At 38.5% G+C, this 19757-nt stretch overlaps 1 protein-coding gene across 1 annotated transcript in view; it reads left to right on the forward strand.

The window, feature by feature from the left end:
• Positions 1–14196, forward strand: part of LOC135468710 (leucine-rich repeat-containing protein 9-like) — a 33531-nt gene extending 19335 nt beyond the window's left edge. Inside the window, 13 exon segments of the mRNA XM_064747105.1 lie at positions 280–402; positions 1542–1717; positions 2532–2595; positions 3064–3068; positions 3738–3768; positions 3770–3891; positions 4585–4658; positions 5115–5332; positions 5743–5811; positions 8191–8316; positions 10007–10169; positions 11035–11236; positions 12257–14196. Coding sequence (XP_064603175.1) covers positions 280–402; positions 1542–1717; positions 2532–2595; positions 3064–3068; positions 3738–3768; positions 3770–3891; positions 4585–4658; positions 5115–5332; positions 5743–5811; positions 8191–8316; positions 10007–10169; positions 11035–11236; positions 12257–12287 — 1404 coding nt within the window. The 3' untranslated portion in view covers positions 12288–14196.
• Positions 14197–19757: the final 5561 nt, after the last annotated feature.

Here is a 19757-nt window from a genome sequence, read left to right on the forward strand (position 1 = left end):
TTTGTCCTCCACCAGTATGATGCATATATATGTATGTTGCATTTGGAAAGTTTGTCATTGGTGGATTATGCCGAACACTCCAGTTTCTTCCACCGGTGAAACTGACCACCATTGTTTGAGTGAAAACTTCTTGAGTATGGTGTAAAGCAACAGTGAGATGTAATAAATAAGCAAATAAATACTGGACTGTTCCTTATTGTGCAGCATTTGGTGTGAGACACGTGTTACTAGATACATGTAAATGTTATTATTCATCCCTTGTGTCATCATTGCTGACAGGGTCTGGTGGACTTTGTCATCCTGGATTTGTGGGGAAATTCAGTGGCCAAGACTGTGGAGAACTACAGGCTGTTTGTTATCTATCACCTAAAGTCACTCAAGGCTTTGGATGGAGTTGCAATTGTAAGTACATCTTTTATAGTCCGTTGGTGTTCTCAGTAAATCTTTTCTCACTTCATGTTTATTCACCAGATCTACCACAATACTATGCAATGCAATATTAACCAATCCTTCAATGTCGTTTAAGGAAAACATCTAAAACCTTGATAATCCAAACTTTCCAGGAATGTAATGGTTGATGTTTGATTGGGTGCAACGAATATCTAGTATCTTTGGCAGCTAAGGTAAAATATACTTGCAGAAATTATTCTTACCTGGTTTGCTATATCTGCTACATTGTCAGCAAAGGTAGTGTGTGTCACACTAGCTTGATACAGGATCAATGGTTGGTTCATTGTTACCATCACTATAGAGCAAACAAGTCTGTGGCTGGGAGAGACAGTGTTGCAGACTTTAGTCTAATGTTGTCCAGGCTCTTATTGACTCATCAGGACTTCACTGCAGACAGTTGGCTTGTTAAATGCTCAGGTTTCATGCTCAAATCCTCCCCTTGGCTGATTGTGCTGTACGTTTGAGTCAGGTGGTTTTCAGGTACCCAGGAGAAACCCATGCTGAGTTTCCTTCAGGTATACATGTGACTGGCACCCTGTAAGTGAAATAAGCTTTAGCACAGCATTAAACCAAACTGAAATACGTAAAAGAAAGACATTTTGTCAGTCTCCACATTAGGATAGGTTTTCTTGAGGTTTTACATCTGGTGATTTTCATTCTTGTGTTTGAATTTAAGAGAATTATGATCATCAGAAACACCGCTCACGCAAAAATGTTTTACTGGCATGTTTGGAACCTGAACAATTTATGGTTTATGGAAATGACCTGTGCTGTAAATCTTCAACCAGTTCGCATGTTTGCAAGGTGTTTATTCAAGAATATTCTGAAATCATTATTCTGTGTAGACTGATAAAGTTATACTTTTTGTCAAGCTCTGAAATTGGCCAATCGTGCTAATGTAGTTTTGTCTCCAAAATGTGCATAAATAGGGCTGAAAGTTGCTCTTTCACATGTGAAAAAGTGGAGGAAGTAGGGTAATATCAAGCAAGGAAAACAAAAATGCTATGACACTACCTGTTAATTTACTGTAGTGTTGAATCATGTCAGTGTGTTCTTGTGACACTGTATAATCTTGTTGATCTTTACTGTAGGAAGCGGGTGAGGGTCACCAGGCTAAGGATGCCTTTGGAGGGCGTCTGTCACTGGACTTTATAGCAGAACGGCTGGGTCACGCTAGCTTCCAGGACATCAGGGAACTGGACTTCCCAAACTGCAGCATCAGGACAGTGGATCTAGGCTCAGCTGAACAGTTCTACAACCTCAGGAGGTATGAATGACACATGGGATGATCTGAAACAAGCTGATTGTGGCTGTCTGCAGTTAATTACATGTACCTCAACTCAGGAATATTTGTATATATATTTTTGCACAAAAGAGAATTGTAACATAGTAATCTTATGTTTTCATGGCTAGATTAGACAGATAAAGTAGTGATTTGCTGTTAGGCCCTTGATCGGCAGCTTTGAATCCATTTGCTGCTGTTATGTCAGGTAGGTTGCTTGGTAGCTGGTTAAGAGTGATTGTTTACCCATAAACACGACAGTTGCCATAAAAGTGAGTATGGTGTTAAACACCAGTCAGATAAATAAATTTATATGTTTATGGTGAATAGTACAAACTAATGTGAGCAATAATCATGCACTCTCTTCACTCACAGGTTGGTATTCATCAAAACTCTCGCTTGCTTCTGTTTCAGAACTACTTTTCATGCTCCAATATTTAAGTTTTTTTCATTGCTCTCTTTTTAAAGTGAACCGGAAGTGTACACCTTGACCTGTCTTCAAAACATGCACTTTGAAATAGAGCAAATCACTTAAATTACATCTACCAGATTCATCTTCTAAGAACTTTCAGCTGTTATGAACCAGTCTTGGATAAAGTAGTTCTTGCAAAATTGGTGATTGGAAATTACATATAGTTGTTCTAAAGCTTGTGTGTGTTCCTGAAAAGTAAATCTAGTAGCTCCATGTATCGTTTCAGTCATGTTTAATTGTTTATGTAACAAAGCTCATTTTTGAGAGTAAGTTATGCTGTGTTATAAATGTTGATCAGAGTTTGTCTTGTTTTTCCCTGTGGTGCAGTGTGAATCTGGAACATAACAACCTGACCTCCTTCAGTGGCCTGAGGAACCTTGTCAACCTCAGGGTAAGCAATGTCCCCTCCTATTAGACTGGACCAGCATGATCGGGATTTGATAGTGATACCTCAGTGACCATAGGCTATTGGACTATGCAGTCACAATTTTTCAGTAAGCCACTGAGAGGTCCTCTTTCAGTTGTTTGTTTATTTATCTGACTCATGCACAGTTCTCTTACCAGTATGTATGACCGTCAATTAGTTTTATGGATGGAGGAAACCAGGAGTGCCATGAATAACCCACTGACTCTTGGCAAGTAATTGAAGAACTCTCCTACATTTGACCCCAATATCTGCACATGTAGAGTGAGCTTGAGGTGTCTGCCACATTGGTGGAAGTACCTGGAAATACACAGCGAACAGTGAAGGTCCCCCAAATAAGTGTAGTGTGAGAGCACCAATCTGGATGGACTCCCTGTCAAAAGCTGGGACTGAAACACTGCTTTGTGTGAACTTCATGGATTTCAGTATGCTGAGATACTGTCATTCTGCAAGCTTTTACATTGCCTGGATGTCCGATTAACAAAGCAGTCATAACATCTGTTTTTGATTCTTTGCTATTAGATGAGTGGCTCTATACATGGACTACAATGCTTGAACTGTTTCGTTTGAAGAACATTTCATCATTTCTGCTAATGCTTGAAATCATCTTTGATAAGTTTGTCAAGATAAGTAAATAAATTCATATACATTGCACCACTTACATTCACACCAGCTTGTGTACAATTGTTGTGAAAGATACACTGTTGCAAATCATGACTTCTGTTTCCCTGTGAAGGAGTGGGGTCTAGCTGATTAGTCCTGTACATGATGCTTGACCAGGAGGTGCACAAGGTGCACGTTTATACCTGGACTTAGAATAGGAATTCACTTTCACCTGCTCTCACTGTTCATTGAACCTTGATGACGTTCCCGGAAAACCACTTTTCTTCCACCAATATGGCATGCCAGTTTTTTAGATTAAATGTGGAAAAGCTTGTCAGTAACTTGCCAAAGGTAAGTGGTTTACCGCCGGTTTCCTCAACCCATAAAACTGACTGCCTTCAAAAATTAGTGAAAAAAATATACAGATGGCATTTAACAACAATCCACCAACAATCTACTTTTTGACATGAAGATCTTAATCAGTGATTTTTTTTTCCTCTGCTCAGGTGCTCTGCCTTGAACCACAACCATGTGGAAATGTATTGTCCCCCAGATTAAAGGACCCAAAGGTAAAGCATCCTCCCACATGTTAACCTCTGACCCCACCAGCCCAGAGTCATTTACTACCTTACTGGAAAACTTGGAGGTGTTACACCTGGGGTAAGTAAGCCTCCTCTCACACTCTGTCAGTACCTATCTTCACTCTGTCACACCTGTTAACACCTGTAAGTTTTGTAAACTTTCCCTTTGGTATTGGAAAAGCTAAAGGTAACACACCTTGGGTACATCTAGGGGAGGTAATCTTCCTCTCCTGTTTGCTTTACTCCAGTCTTCATCCTGTCACACACCTGTTATTTTCTAACTTAAAAATCCATCCTCATCCCCCAACTGCACACTGATGTTACCCTGGTGTAAGTCAGCGTTTTGTCACAATTGAAACATGAAATTACTTTATATGTTACTTGTCATCACTGCTGGATAAAAAAAAACTTGAGCTGGACATGAGGGAGTAAAGCTATCTGATCCACTAGTACATGATCACCTAATACATTTTATATGTACACAACAGGATATCTTGATTATATGAAGATTTCATCCATGCACCATGACCCATTTCATGAACCATGCAGCAATATTAATATGTATGGTATTGGCTACCATGATACTTACATATATATGCACATAACGTAATGTACACTTTGTGTAGCTGGCCATTATCAATAACACAGACAGAATTACAGGTTTGTTTTTGAGTTGTCACAGTACTTTGCCTTCCCTGAGCACTTGCATGTTATCTCCCAGCCCATTCACCACAACCCTTACTACCCTTCACTGTTCACTGTGTATTTCCAGGTACAATGGCTGTAAGGACATGGCAGCCTTACAACTTGGTCGCTTGACATCATTAAAGGCATTATTTCTTCAAGGTGAGTGTAATGGCATAATGGGGAAAAGTGTTTGGGTGCTAGAAGGAAAATGTGAAGTATGTATCAGATAAAAGACCAGTAACCTTTATGTAATACTTCTATTTTTTAGAATTTGGTGGAAATTGTTTCAACTGAGTGAAATGCACTTGAAACACTGTGGCCTTATCTGATCATATTGTCACTAGTGACCAGTATGACATGCAGTTACGACTATACCTCTCCATTCAAAATGCATATTTGCATACAGCTATGAATGTATTATTCATTTTACTCAGTTGGAAAAATTCTGATTTCCTAATAGCCTTTCATCTAATGCATACTTCCTGATAATTTTTGTGTTTTTTTGCTTTTAAGGGAGTTGCCATGTCAGATTTTGAGATGAGTGTTCATCAGATGTTGAAGTTCCTACTGTCTACAGATTGCAACTGTAAACAGTCTTTGATTTAATTTGCCCAGGTAATGAAATAACCCGTGTGGAGGGCCTAGAGGGGCTACACGACCTACGAGAACTAGTTCTGGACAGAAACAAGATCAAGACGATTTCTGACACGGCCTTTGTGAATCAGTGGAACCTGCAGGAGCTGCACCTGGAGGAAAACAGGATTCGGGAACTGCCTAATATGTCTAGTCTGGAGAACCTTCAGAGGCTCTACCTGGGCTCCAACAGAATGCAGGTAATACAAATAGTCTGTCTATCTGTCTGGTGCTTAAATAATTGTAAAACTGTTCTTCTTTCATTTATTTATTTAGGTTATTTATCTGATTGAGGTTTAATCGTGCGCTCAAGAAGTTTTCACATATACAGTGGTGTTCTAATGTGTGGGTGGACCAAACCGAAATAAACAGGCAGTTTTCACCAGGTACCTGAAGGGCCTCATGTGAATGTGCATCCATCTTGGAATCCTTACAGGTCAGGGAACAATCAGCTGCACAAGGTTTTAGCTGAATGAACCCATGAGCCAACAAAGACAAATCTGAAAGGGGCTGTACTCTTGTCAGAAATATTCTCATATAATTTTGGTGTGTTGAGTGCAATGGGTTTGACAGACATAAACATACTAAATGTACTTGTTTATGTTGTTAGGACATAGGTGAGCTGGAGAAGTTGGAGTGTTTGGGGAACCTTGTGGAACTGTCTGTGGTGAACAATGCTGTAAGTACTCTGCAAATGTCAGGGGTGAACAACCCTGTAAGTAATGAACAATTGTATATGGTTAACAACACTGTAAGTACTGTACATCTGTCTGATTGACAGTGCCTTAAGTCCTGTACAACTTTCTATGGTGTATTAGGCTCTATAAAGTACAGTGCAACTGTTTGTATAAAAAAATGATGTAGATTTTGTACAGCTGTCTTGCGGGCAGTACTGAAAGTATTGTTTAATTGTTTCTGGTGAACAATGCTGTATGTGTTGGTGAACAGCGAAGAGAGATGTACACAAATCTCTGTGGTGAACAATGTCGTGATAACTGTGCAACTGTCATGTTGAAAGTGTTAGTGGACAGTGAAGAGAGATGTACACAAATCTCTGTGGTGAACAGTGTTGTGATAACTGTGCAACTGTCATGTTGAAAGTGTTAGTGGACAGTGAAGAGAGTAGCACACAACTCTCTGTGGTAAACAGTGTTGTGATAACTGTGCAACTGTCATGTGGAAAGTGTTGTTGAACAGTGAAGAGAGTAGCACACAACTCTCTGTGGTAAACAGTGTTGTGATAACTGTGCAACTGTCATGTGGAAAGTGTTGTTGAACAGTGAAGAGAGTAGCACACAACTCTCTGTGGTAAACAGTGTTGTGATAACTGTGCAACTGTCATGTGGAAAGTGTTGTTGAACAGTGAAGAGAGTAGCACACAACTCTCTGTGGTAAACAGTGTTGTGATAACTGTGCAACTGTCATGTGGAAAGTGTTAGTGGACAGTGCAGAGAGATGTACACAAATCTCTGTGGTGATGTGAACAATGTTGTGATAACTGTGCAACTATCATGTGGAAAGTGTTAGTGGACAGTGAAGAGAGTAGCACACAACTCTCTGTGGTAAACAGTGTTGTGATAACTGTGCAACTGTCATGTGGAAAGTGTTGTTGAACAGTGAAGAGAGTAGCACACAACTCTCTGTGGTAAACAATGTTGTGATAACTATGCAACTGTCATGTGGAAAGTGTTGTTGAACAGTGAAGAGAGTAGCACACAACTCTCTGTGGTTAACAGTGTTGTGATAACTGTGCAACTGTCATGTGGAAAGTGTTGTTGAACAGTGAAGAGAGTAGCACACAACTCTCTGTGGTAAACAGTGTTGTGATAACTGTGCAACTGTCATGTGGAAAGTGTTGTTGAACAGTGAAGAGAGTAGCACACAACTCTCTGTGGTAAACAGTGTTGTGATAACTGTGCAACTGTCATGTGGAAAGTGTTGTTGAACAGTGAAGAGAGTAGCACACAACTCTCTGTGGTAAACAATGTTGTGATAACTGTGCAACTGTCATGTGGAAAGTGTTGGTGAACAGTGAAGAGAGTAGCACACAAATCCGTGTGGTAAACAATATTGTGATAACTGTGCAACTGTCACGTGGAAAGTGTTGGTGAACAGTGAAGAGAGTAGCACACAACTCTCTGTGGTAAACAATGTTGTGATAACTGTTCAACTGTCATGTGGAAAGTGTTGGTGAACAGTGAAGAGAGATGTACACAACTCTCTGTGGTAAACAATGTTGTGATAACTGTGCAACTGTCATGTGGAAAGTGTTAGTGAAGAGAGATGTACACAGCTCTCTGTGGTAAACAATGTTGTGATAACTGTGCAGCTATCATGTGGAAAGTGTTGTTGAACAGTGAAGAGAGTAGCACACAGCTCTCTGTGGTAAACAATGTTGTGATAACTGTGCAACTGTCATGTGGAAAGTGTTGGTGAACAGTGAAGAGAGTAGCACACAAATCCGTGTGGTAAACAATATTGTGATAACTGTGCAACTGTCACGTGGAAAGTGTTGATGAACAGTGAAGAGAGTAGCACACAGCTCTCTGTGGTAAACCGTGTTGAGATAACTGTGCAACTGTCATGTGGAAAGTGTTGGTGAACTGCGAAGAGAGATGTACACAAATCTCTGTGGTAAACAATGTTGTGATAACTGTGCAACTGTCATGTGGAAAGTGTTAGTGAAGAGAGATGTACACAGCTCTCTGTGGTAAACAATGTTGTGATAACTGTGCAGCTATCATGTGGAAAGTGTTGGTGAACAGTGAAGAGAGTAGCACACAGCTCTCTGTGGTAAACAGTGTTGAGATAACTGTGCAACTGTCATGTGGAAAGTGTTGGTGAACTGCGAAGAGAGTAGCACACAACTCTCTGTGGTAAACAATGTAGCCATTACTGTGCAACTGTCTGTTGTAGACAGTGCTGTAAGTCTAATTAAACAGTACTGCAAGAAATGCTATACAGTTTCATAAGCTGTAGAGCAAAGTGCGATGTATGCATATGCCTGTTCTGTGTATACCTTTTGTGTATTCTCTGGTATTTTTGTTCTTGTCTGCAGATTGCCCGCAGACTGATGCACCGCCCCATGCTGGTCTTCCGCATGCCCACGCTGATTGTCATAGACGGAATACCTGTCAGTGATGATGAGAGAACAAAGTCTGAGTTATACTTCATGGAGCAACAGGTAGGCCTAATAGATATATTTATCAGGCTGATTTCCAAGTACCAATATTAATTTACATGTTGGTATACATACACACCCAACACATTAAAATACCTGAAAATTTCAAATTATCTTATGTTTTCTTGTGCATAAGTGCATATTGTGCATATACCAGGTGCATAAGTGGGAAAATCTGTCAGCAACCTGCAGATGGTCGTGGGTTTCCCCCAGGCTCTGCTTGGTTTCCTCCCACCATAATGCTGGGTGCCGTCATATAAGTGAAATTTTCTTGAGTACGGCGTAAAACACCAATCAAATAAAAAATAAATAAATTTTACCATGTGTTTATTAAACAAACTTGTGATGCATATGTATCTCCTTGTGTATACCTAGGATCTCCCATCATAAGTCTCATTACTGACTCACCTCTCTTGTTTCAGTATCAGGCTCCCTCACAGCCCATGTTTGACACCACTCTACCTGGGATCTCTCAGTACAAATCTCATTACGGACTCACCTCTCTTGTTTCAGTATCAGGCTCCCTCACAGCCCATGTTTGACACCACTCTACCTGGGATCTCTCAGTACAAATCTCATTACTGACTCACCTCTCTTGTTTCAGTATCAGGCTCCCTCACAGCCCATGTTTGACACCACTCTACCTGGGATCTCTCAGTATAAGTCTCATTACTGACTCACCTCTCTTGTTTCAGTATCAGGCTCCCTCACAGCCCATGTTTGACTCCATTCTACCTGGGATCTCTCAGTACAAATCTCATTACTGACTCACCTCTCTTGTTTCAGTATCAGGCTCCCTCACAGCCCATGTTTGACACCACTCTACCTAGGATCTCCCATCATAAGTCTCATTACTGACTCACCTCTCCTGTTTCAGTGTCAGGCTCCCCCACAGCCCATGTCTGACACCACCCTACCTGGGATCTCTCAGTATAATTCTCATTACTGACTCACCTCTCTTGTTTCAGTATCAGGCTCCCTCACAGCCCATGTTTGACCACTCTACCTGGGATCTCTCAGTACAAATCTCATTACTGACTCACCTCTCTTGTTTCAGTATCAGGCTCCCTCACAGCCCATGTATGACACCACTCTACCTGGGATCTCTCAGTACAAATCTCATTACTGACTCACCTCTCTTGTTTCAGTATCAGGCTCCCTCACAGCCCATGTTTGACACCACTCTACCTAGGATCTCCCATCATAAGTCTCATTACTGACTCACCTCTCTTGTTTCAGTATCAGGCTCCCTCACAGCCCATGTCTAACACCACTCTACCTGGGATCTCTCAGTATAATTCTCATTACTGACTCACCTCTCTTGTTTCAGTATCAGGCTCCCTCACAGCCCATGTTTGACCACTCTACCTGGGATCTCTCAGTACAAATCTCATTACTGACTCACCTCTCTTGTTTCAGTATCAGGCTCCCTCACAGCCCATGTCTAACACCACTCTACCTGGGATCTCTCAGTACAAATCTCATTACTGACTCACCTCTCTTGTTTCAGTATCAGGCTCCCTCACCAGCCCATGTTTGACACCACTCTACCTAGGATCTCCCATCATAAGTCTCATTACTGACTCACCTCTCTTGTTTCAGTATCAGGCTCCCTCACAGCCCATGTCTAACACCACTCTACCTGGGATCTCTCAGTATAATTCTCATTACTGACTCACCTCTCTTGTTTCAGTATCAGGCTCCCTCACAGCCCATGTCTGACACCACCCTACCTGGAATCTGTCAATACAAGTCTCAGGTACCGGTAAAGGTGACAAACATGCAGCTGGGCTCATCTCCGTCCTGGGGAGGTCCTGTGTATTATGATGATGGGATGGCAGATCATTCTCAGAGAGGTAAAGTAGTAATTCTTCTTGTAAATTCCCATTCATTAATCAGGAGTTCAAATACTTTTCGTTTTGTTGCTGGTAAGAGCTTAGTAGCTTGTCAGATCTTATTTCCATAATGTCATTTTGTGCACATGTATGCCTATGCTACATTATAAATACAAAGATAGATAAGTGAGGGGCATTTTCCGAGCAACATTACATTGGCCAGTTGTAAAAATTTATAGTAGAAAGACTTTATAAGGTTTATTTTCACAAACAAAACTTCCAGAACATTACACAATAACAGAATATGGTTTATTTATTTTTTTTGTTCTTAAAATGTTTATTTTGATTGGTGGTTTATGCCATACTCAAGAATATTTTACCTATGCGACGCCAGACAGCATTATGGTGGGAGGAAAATGTGCAGAGCCCGGGGGAATCCCATGGCCATTTGCAGCTTGCTGGCAGACTTTCCCAGGTACTGCCAGAAATGCAGCCAGCATGAGCTGGACTTGAACTCCCAGCGTCTGCATTGTTGAGAGGCTCCTGGGTCATTGCACTGCACTGGTGTGCTTACCCGCTCAGCCATAGAACGCTTGTGAAATATTGCTCATTAGAAAGCTTTCAAAATGAATCAAAGTATCATGCTCATGACTTCCTATACATTTGAACATGAGAAGGTTTGCCAGCAACCTGTGAATGTTTGTGGTTTATTTTTTGTCAAACATAAACTACAAATTGCATGCATGTGTACAAAACAAGCTTAAACAGTGTAACAATCCTCACAGTTTATTAACTGAGATAAGTCAGTTTTAGATTAGGAACCTGTGCAGTTCATCTTTAAATAGCTACATAGTTTACCTGAGCTATCTGGATTCATGTTTTGTAGCAGGACGAAGACGGACAGGTAATCGTGGAGGAGATCCTGGCAGTGGGAACCGCTCAACTAACCTAACCTACCCTAACACCTCAACCAATCAGTACACCAGCCTCTACTCTAGTGGGGGTGTAATTCGCTCTCACCACTCCTACAACAACGGACAGCAACCCTCAGCCACCTCCCAGAATAACAACTCAGACTACATGGACAGGTGGGTGTAAAGCAGCGCAATGTGTTTATTTGTGTTACTACACACCTGTATTTTGCCAATGATAAAATGTCATGTAGTCAGGAGAGCTAGAAGAAAACCAACTGAGGCCATTCTGATTTCAAAGAAAAAGGACTTCTACACGAACTCAAAATCCCAATAAAAGCGTCTGGGCCCTTTTTGGGAGGGTCTGTTGGATTACACCCAATGACTTGAATGAACACATGCTTAATGATGGCCTCACCCCCTTTCCTAGATGGCATAATGGCAACATATAGTGTCAGCATGTCACTGTACTTAATGTACTTACGCAACATTACAAAATGGTCCAAGTTACCAGAGCCAGCTCTTCTACAGCTGTAATGGTAGAGGTGTGGAAAATTGGACAACTCACTGCATGAAATTGTTAGCTGAAATCTACCGAATAGTCTGCCAGTGGAGAATTAGAATATAGACTCAAGCATGTGCAATGTGCAGCTATCACAGTCGGAAATTTCAGACACACATTGACTATATTCAGACAATATGGTTTTAAAGAACTTTATACATAAAAACTTTTTTGTTTTTAACATAATATATTCAAGCCCAGAGTTGGAAAATATTTCCAAGATTCTCCCTTCGCCTTCCTTTAACACCTAAAGCCTAGTACGAATATTTTAACATGGCTCTTTGAATTTTGGAGACTTCAGTACGAACTTCAGTTTTACCCGATGAGCTACTTCATAGTCTGTCTGAAGATACCCGAACGTCTGAAGTTCCCTGTCTACGACTTACTCTTTTCAACCATTTTTCTGTCTGTGATATTCAATCAGCTGTAATTAAAGGGTGTGGGTGAATGGTTTCTCATTGACATAACTCTATAAATTAATTAAATTGAGATCAGAAATCTTGTGGCAATACTTCCTACTTGGTCTGGTATGAAAACTTGGTGATGGTTAAATTTGTTTCTGTTGTGTTTAAAATTATTTGTAGGATTGTTTAATGCATATTAAGGTATTAAAATTTTCACATTTGATATTTCAGATATAATGGAAGGAGTAATTTCAAAAGATAACCCCAGCGTGAAGCACCTGCCTGAGTGAATTCTTTACATGAACAGTGATGAGTTTACTTCCCAGTCATGTGGATCAACTGTGTGATGCTAATATAACATTGGATATTCCATAATGTAGTTCCATTCTCCGTGATATATACGACTGTGATATAAAGTGTTTAATCAATTAAAGTATTAATTTTGTATGTACATATTTATACATATACTTCCTACTTGTTGTTTTGTATCTTCCAAGGTCGTCCAGATATTTTACTGTGTTTCATCATGTTGTTCTGATGTTTTAGAATAAAATATGTTGTTCATATATTGTATGGATATATTGAATTCAAAATGCTGTTTCCATTTACATTTGTTGGAAGGCACTTATGGGAAATGTACAGTTTTCTGTTTTAAACATTGTTATAATTGAGTGAGATGAATGAACATGTGTGTTTGTGAAAGCAGTATAAATTCATTATTTCACATTTTTAAAAGCACCATGGATGTTCAATAATAAAATTGAAATTTATGTTCAATATCACCCTTTTTTTATATCATCTATTGTTAAGGTGGTGCCAACTTTTCATTCCAGTTTTGTTTATTTATTCTTATCTTGTAGTTTAATACAATTGAATTGTATGTCTCAGGTTTTAGGCTACTTTATGACTTCACTAAAATGATTGCTGTGCATTAAGTTATTGTATTCCACTGATGTATGGTAGTTTGGTTGTCTTCACATTGAAAGTGCATTTTTCCCCTTATTATGGTTATTTTATTTTTTTATGTGTTTGTATACCAGGTAAAATCTTGTTGCATATATCTTCAGTCTTCTGGATTAATATAATCATAGTTCTGTCTGACCATTTTGTGTAATTTATGATATCCCACATACTATCTTTATCCTACATCTACCAGTATCTTACAAGGAACTAAGAATTAGTTTATCTGGATAACTGAATGTGATTTACATTGTACTTTGCGATTTTCTCCATCTGTTATTACCAGATGACCATTATACATGGTCATTTGTCTCTTAAGGTAAAACTAAAATGCTGACGAGGAACTTGACAAAGTGAGGTGGTGTTCACTGTTGTCCATGAATCCAGTAGTATAACTGTAGTATCATGAGTGGAGTCAAATAAGTTTTCAGTGTCCTTATGAATGGTTATATTGAACTGTCACCAACATTCAAGTAGCTTCCAACACAATAGTTTTACCGCTGACATACTTGAGTCATTGGATTTTCACCAATCTGTTCTTTTTCTACTGACAGTATACGACACACTTCAGACAATTCAGTTTGTGGATTCGTTTGAAATATTTCATTCATCTGGACTCTTTTTTTATTTTTATTTTTTTTTATCTCATAATCCTACACCACATGTTGGCACTTCAGCCATTCCAAGCTCATATATGAAACAATCTCATTTGCATTCTTTAGCCATGTGCACGTTTTCGAAAGAGTGAATCAGTGGAATATTTTCTGCTTTTGTTGACTTAAGGAGGACATTGGATCGGCTGGGATTGGAGGGAGTTGATTCTTTCTCCCAACTGTTAACAATAATTTCTATTTCATGTAAGATTTCTTTCTTAAAGCGTGTGGTATATCATTTGTGATGGATAACCTGTAATATGTAACAATGCATTCTGTGAATTCCAAACTGTATTTGTTGATACCCGTGATTCGAAACTGTTAATACTCTCTAAACAGATATATGCATGTACTATCTTGTGAAAAGCAATGACCAATTAAATTATCATCATTTGCGAACGAAATTGTCTTGTTCAAACGCTTGCTGTGTATGTGATCTCTGGTGAACTTTTTCCGACACAAATGTCTTCGTGCCTTGTGTGAATAATTGTGGTTTAGTCACCCATCTACAGTCATGGTATAAGTTAAATATTTTGGAGTATGGAATAAAAACACCAATCAAACAAATAAATAAATGTTGTTTTATGTCTTTCCCTTGATTCCATCCAAGCCATAGTGGTGCCATGAAGGCTAGTTGTCACAATTATTTTTACCATTTTTTAACTTGTATTGTTAAACAGTGTTAGTATTTCCTGAGTCGCTTGACTTGGAAACGCCACTACTATCGCACTGTAAAAACCTCACTTGTCTGGAAACGCCACTACTATTAAACTGTAAAAACCTCACTTGTTGCGGTTACTGTCACACTTTAAAAGCCTCACTGGCATCACTTGGAAAAACTCCGCAACTACCACACTTTAAAAGCCTCACTCGCTTGACTTTGAAAAACTCCGCTACTATTACACTTTAAAAGCCTCACTCGCTTGACTTGGAAACGCCACTACTACCACACTTTCAAAGCCATCATCTATCGCTAGTGAGTTTACGGCACTGACACACTCGGCATGTGCTTGGACTGAGTGAAAACGATTACGCATTCAAACGTGTATGTATCATGCAGCCCGAGAACACTTGCACGTGCAGTGATAGAGATCTCACGCCATTTGTACATCATGGTGGCAGTTGAGACACTTGCAATGAAAGTAAAGTGGAAGAAATTTACGTACTATGATGCCTTTGTGAATATTTTGTAAAAAAAGAGAAAGAGATAAAATGAAATAGATTTACGCATTTAATTGTAGGCATGGGATTATCTATTCTACCTCCATTGTGTAGGTAAGCAGTAGACTGAACCAAAACGAAAGCATTTTCTGAGAGCGTTCAAGACGTACCCTTACATACTTGTTCACGCCGCAGCATCTCTCTATGCTCCAAAGTTAGACACTCCTTCCTTTTTTGACAATTTAAAAACGCTTTTAAATGAATGGGGATCGGAAAATATCACCATCTGCGGAAATTGGAACTTGGTGCAAGATCCGGAAATGGATTGCTTTAACTACAAAAGTGTTAATAACCCAAAATCTCGTTTATCGGTTTTAGACCTAAAAGAAGAATTTAACTTGGTAGATCATTGGAGAGATGCCAATATGGAGTTGAGGAGATACAGCCCACTTCTATTAAACAGGCGCGTTTAGATTTCTTTTTAAATTCACGAAATATACCACATTCTGTTCAAAAGTCTGATATAAATAAAAGTTACAGGTCAGATCACTCAATGATTACTGTAAAGGACATATATTTCGTAACAGAAATAAAATACACAATAAAGAACACAGTAAATCAATGTAATACAACATTAAATGCACAATTTTTATTTGAGATGATATTATTAAACATAAGGGGCAAAACAGTTGCATACTAAACTTTTATTAAAAAACAACGCATGTCAGATGAGTTCTATCTAACTAAAATCTTAAATAATCTGGAACATGAGATTGATCAATGCTCTGAGGAACAGGAAAAAAGGGAACTTTTACAAAAAATTAATTTGACGAAAGAAGGTTTAACACAATTAAATAAAATATATGGAAGGAATAATGAAAAGAGATAAAATATATTGGACTTTATATGGGGAAAACCCAAATAAATACTTTTTTTAATTAGAACAAAATAAATTCCTAAATAAATCAAGAACAAAAATCCAAGACAAGGATGGAACACTCCTGACAGACCAAAAAGAAATATTAAATAATTTTAGGCAGTACTGCAGGAAGTTCTGCACAAAGGCTGATGTAAGTTGTAGATTTGGAAAGCATACTAGATGTAGAAAATGTAAGGAAACTATCAGATATAGAGAAGCTCAGTATGGAAGGGGAACTAACCAGGGAGGAATTACTCGCATCATTAAAAAAGTTAAAGAATAACAGAAGTCCAGGCTCTGGTGGATTTACAGTTGAATTTTACACATTTTTTTTTGGAATGATTTACATTCTTACCTTCTAAACTCATTAAATTATGCATACACCTGTGGTAGACTATCCGAATCACAGCACCAGGGTATAATCAACTATATTCCAAAATAAGGAAAAAATAGATACATCTTATCAAATTGGCTCCCTATAACTTTGTTAAATGTGCCTTACAAAATTGGTTCTGCGGAGATGGCGAATCGTTTAAAACCACTATTGTCAACTTTATTTAATGAAAATCAGAAAGGTTTTATGGCTGGAAGCTATATAGGTGAAAGCACCCGATTAGTATATGACATCATCCATTTTGCAGAGGTTAATAATCTCCTTGGAATGTTAGTAACAATAGATTTTGAAAAAGCATTTGACACATTAGATTTGAATTATATAATGACAGTGTTTAGGTTTTTTAATTTTGAGGAGTTCTTTATTCGGTTGATCAAAGTCCTATATTCACAGAGTAGATCATGCGTGTTGGTCAATGGATTCTCGAATGGTTTCTTTGATGTAGGACGAGGCTGTCGCCAGGGGGACCCACTCTATCCGTATGTTTTCATCATCTGTGCGGGAATTCTAAGTTACATGCTTCGAGAAAACAATAATATTAAAGGTATAAAATCAAATTTACATCAATATTTATTAACCCAATACGCTGATGATACAACTATTTTCCTTGACGGTTCAGCGAGAAGTCTAAATTGTTGTCTAACAGAACTAGGTAATTTCGCAAACTTTTCTGCATTAAAAGTAAATACTTCAAAAACAAGTGTAATCTGGACTGGGGCAATGAAAGACAGAAGTAAAGTACAGAAAAAATGCAAAATTAGGCTGGTTCCAAAAAATTTTCAAGACATTGGGAATAGAGTTTAGTAATAATTTGGCAGAGATGGTGGAAAGAAATTATAAGAATAAGTTTAAGAAACCAGATGATGATGCAACGTTGGGTTAAAAGAGACCTCACCCCTCTGGGAAGAATTACTGTCTTAAAATCACTGATGCTGTCACAACTAAATCATTTCTTCAGCTGTCTACCAAATCCACCCCTGTGGCAAATAGAGGAACTCCAAAACAAATGTTTTGCTTTTACACGGAATAATAAGCCTGATAAAATTGCACGTATTACAATAATGAAAGATACGAAAAATGGTGGCTTGAATGTGCATTCTATTGAAAACTATATATTTGCACAAAGCTTTCCTGGGTAAGGAGACTGACATCTAATAACTTACAAGTCCGATTTGTTTTATGATGGTACAATAGTAAAACAAAATCCTTTATTAATAGGTTCCTCTGTTCTGGAACAGATTGTTATACCCAGAATTACAAATTTTGGAAAGAGGTTTTTTATTTGTGGAGTAAAGTTCAACAAAACATGGAATTGAGAAACATTTCAGATCTGTTTGGAGAATGTGTTTTTTGCAATGATTTATTTGTTATTGGTAATAAACCGTTTGTGTATGAAAAATGGCTCGACAAAGGGGTAAAGTATGTCAATGACCTATGGAACAGTAACGGGGAATTTCTAAATGTTACGGAATTTAATGAAAAATATGAATGCAGTACAAACTATTTACAATATCAAAGTGTTATTTCCTTCCCGTCACACCGATATACCAAACTTTATTGGATTCCAAAAATGTATAAATCTCCATGCAAAGCTCGATTTATTGCCGGATTGAGAAGCTGCACCACCAAACTTGTATTTACTCTCTTAACAAAGGCACCTCAAGAAGTCCAGACAAAAAAGTGAAAAAGTGCTGTCGTTCAATTGAAAAAAAAAAAAACAGGCGCTAAACTAAAAGAAAGCTAAAATATTAAAAAGGTTCATTATAAAGACAACTGAAAACTATGCGTAAAAATACTTTCATTTATTTGACGTTTTTGAGAGTGTGGTAAGGCATTCAAAATCTCTGAAACCTACGGTGGGCTTATATGAGGCGTACTGACGGTATCTAGGAACTCTGACATCATATCTCCTTTTTTCCTGATGTTCACCAGGAGGAAGGAATTTTTCGGAATATTATTTCAGTAAATGATCACTCAAGGGTAAATCGAGTTATTCCAACATTCAGTGTCGTGATTAGATTTGGATAAACTTCCTGTGATGTCAAAGTTCCTAACCTCTGATAGTATGGTCCATAAAGCCCACCTTAGAAGTTAAACGTTTGACCGCCTTTAACTCTTTTCACAAAAATCTAAAAGAAATAAATAAAAGTATATTTATGCATAATTTTAAGTTGTCTACTTACTGATGTCTACTTTGATTTTAGAGGACTTTTCATTTAAGTGTACGTGGATCATTAAAAACTCAAAACGTTTCACTGAAGAACTAGACGCTCAAATACACGTACAGTATAAGGATATCTCTGCTTGGGATTTCTCCACTCTCTATACTACAATTCGTCACACAGATTTAATCATCACTAATTAAATCGGTGTTTAATAAAACTTCATCAACGTCAAAGGCAACAAAGCCTTCTTCAGTTAAACTACACACAAGGGTTGCCATTCAAGGGATGTTTCGTTGTTCACCGAGTTGTTTGAGTTTCTCATTAATAGCATCTTCGTGAAATTCGGGGAAAGCATATACCAACAGTGTAAAGGTATTCCAATGAGTAACAATTGTGAGCCCCCCCCCCTCCCCCCCACACACACACACACACACTCCACCTTTGGACGACTTGCACCTGTTCTTGTATGAATACAACTATATGCAGAAACTTTTAAGGAGTAATCCTCACTTTCTCTTTTACTAAACCGTATATTGACGGCCAGCCAGCTTTAAATAATCCATATATAGCAAAGGCTGTGAAAGATATTTACCCACCTCTGCTGGATTTAGAGGACACCACAGACAAAGATCAAAACGGTTTCCTCTCTCTCGCAGGCTGTGGGAGAAGAGTGGTATTTTCAATTTTGACATTGTAATTTATCCTTACTTGAACAACAAGTTATTACTGTAAAAACTAGTGTGTCAAGGCTATTCCTTGAAAGGCCTTCACTCCAAGTTTCTTAAGCTTCACAATGAGTACAATTCTCTTGTAAGTAAATATAGACAGACCGTCCAGAATCTCTGCCGCTGCTCTTCACGATTGTGCCTAATTCCGCTTACCCCGGGGCTGGGAGCTGTATATTCATCGTGTATAATTAGATCGCCACTTTGGATATGTGAACAGTTGCGATCAAAGCGCAACTGAGATACATATTTTATTACGGACAACTTATATTCTATCATAGAGCACGATTTGAACACTGATTTCACGCCTAGAACATACCGACATCGATGAAAACTGTTGATGGTTTTTTTTATGATTCAGTCCTATTTTCGTACTTTATTTACTTTCTTAGTTCTTTGGTAGTTTGTGTTAAACGTCGTTTTGGGACGTTAGCCTTGCGATTATTGACCCGGAACGTCCTTATTGGTAGACGACTAGTATATGAATTTCTGTTCTGACGCATAGATTTGAACCGTAACCTGTGCTCAGAGGAGGCTGATATTTTGTTAAAGCTAATCGTTTCAGCTATTCTAAAATAACAGCGTAAATCCGGTTGGTTTTGCGCTGATTGTATTTTTACCTAAAATCTCTGGTATGGCGTCTTAAAATCTTCCTATATTCCAATGTGATATCTTCTTTATCGCCATTACCAAACACTCCGAATTCTTGGTATAAACAAAATCATTTAAGTGTTGATCAGATTTACATGGTATAA

Source organism: Liolophura sinensis, chromosome 6, assembly GCF_032854445.1.
Source record: "Liolophura sinensis isolate JHLJ2023 chromosome 6, CUHK_Ljap_v2, whole genome shotgun sequence".
NCBI classification, from domain to species: domain Eukaryota; kingdom Metazoa; phylum Mollusca; class Polyplacophora; order Chitonida; family Chitonidae; genus Liolophura; species Liolophura sinensis.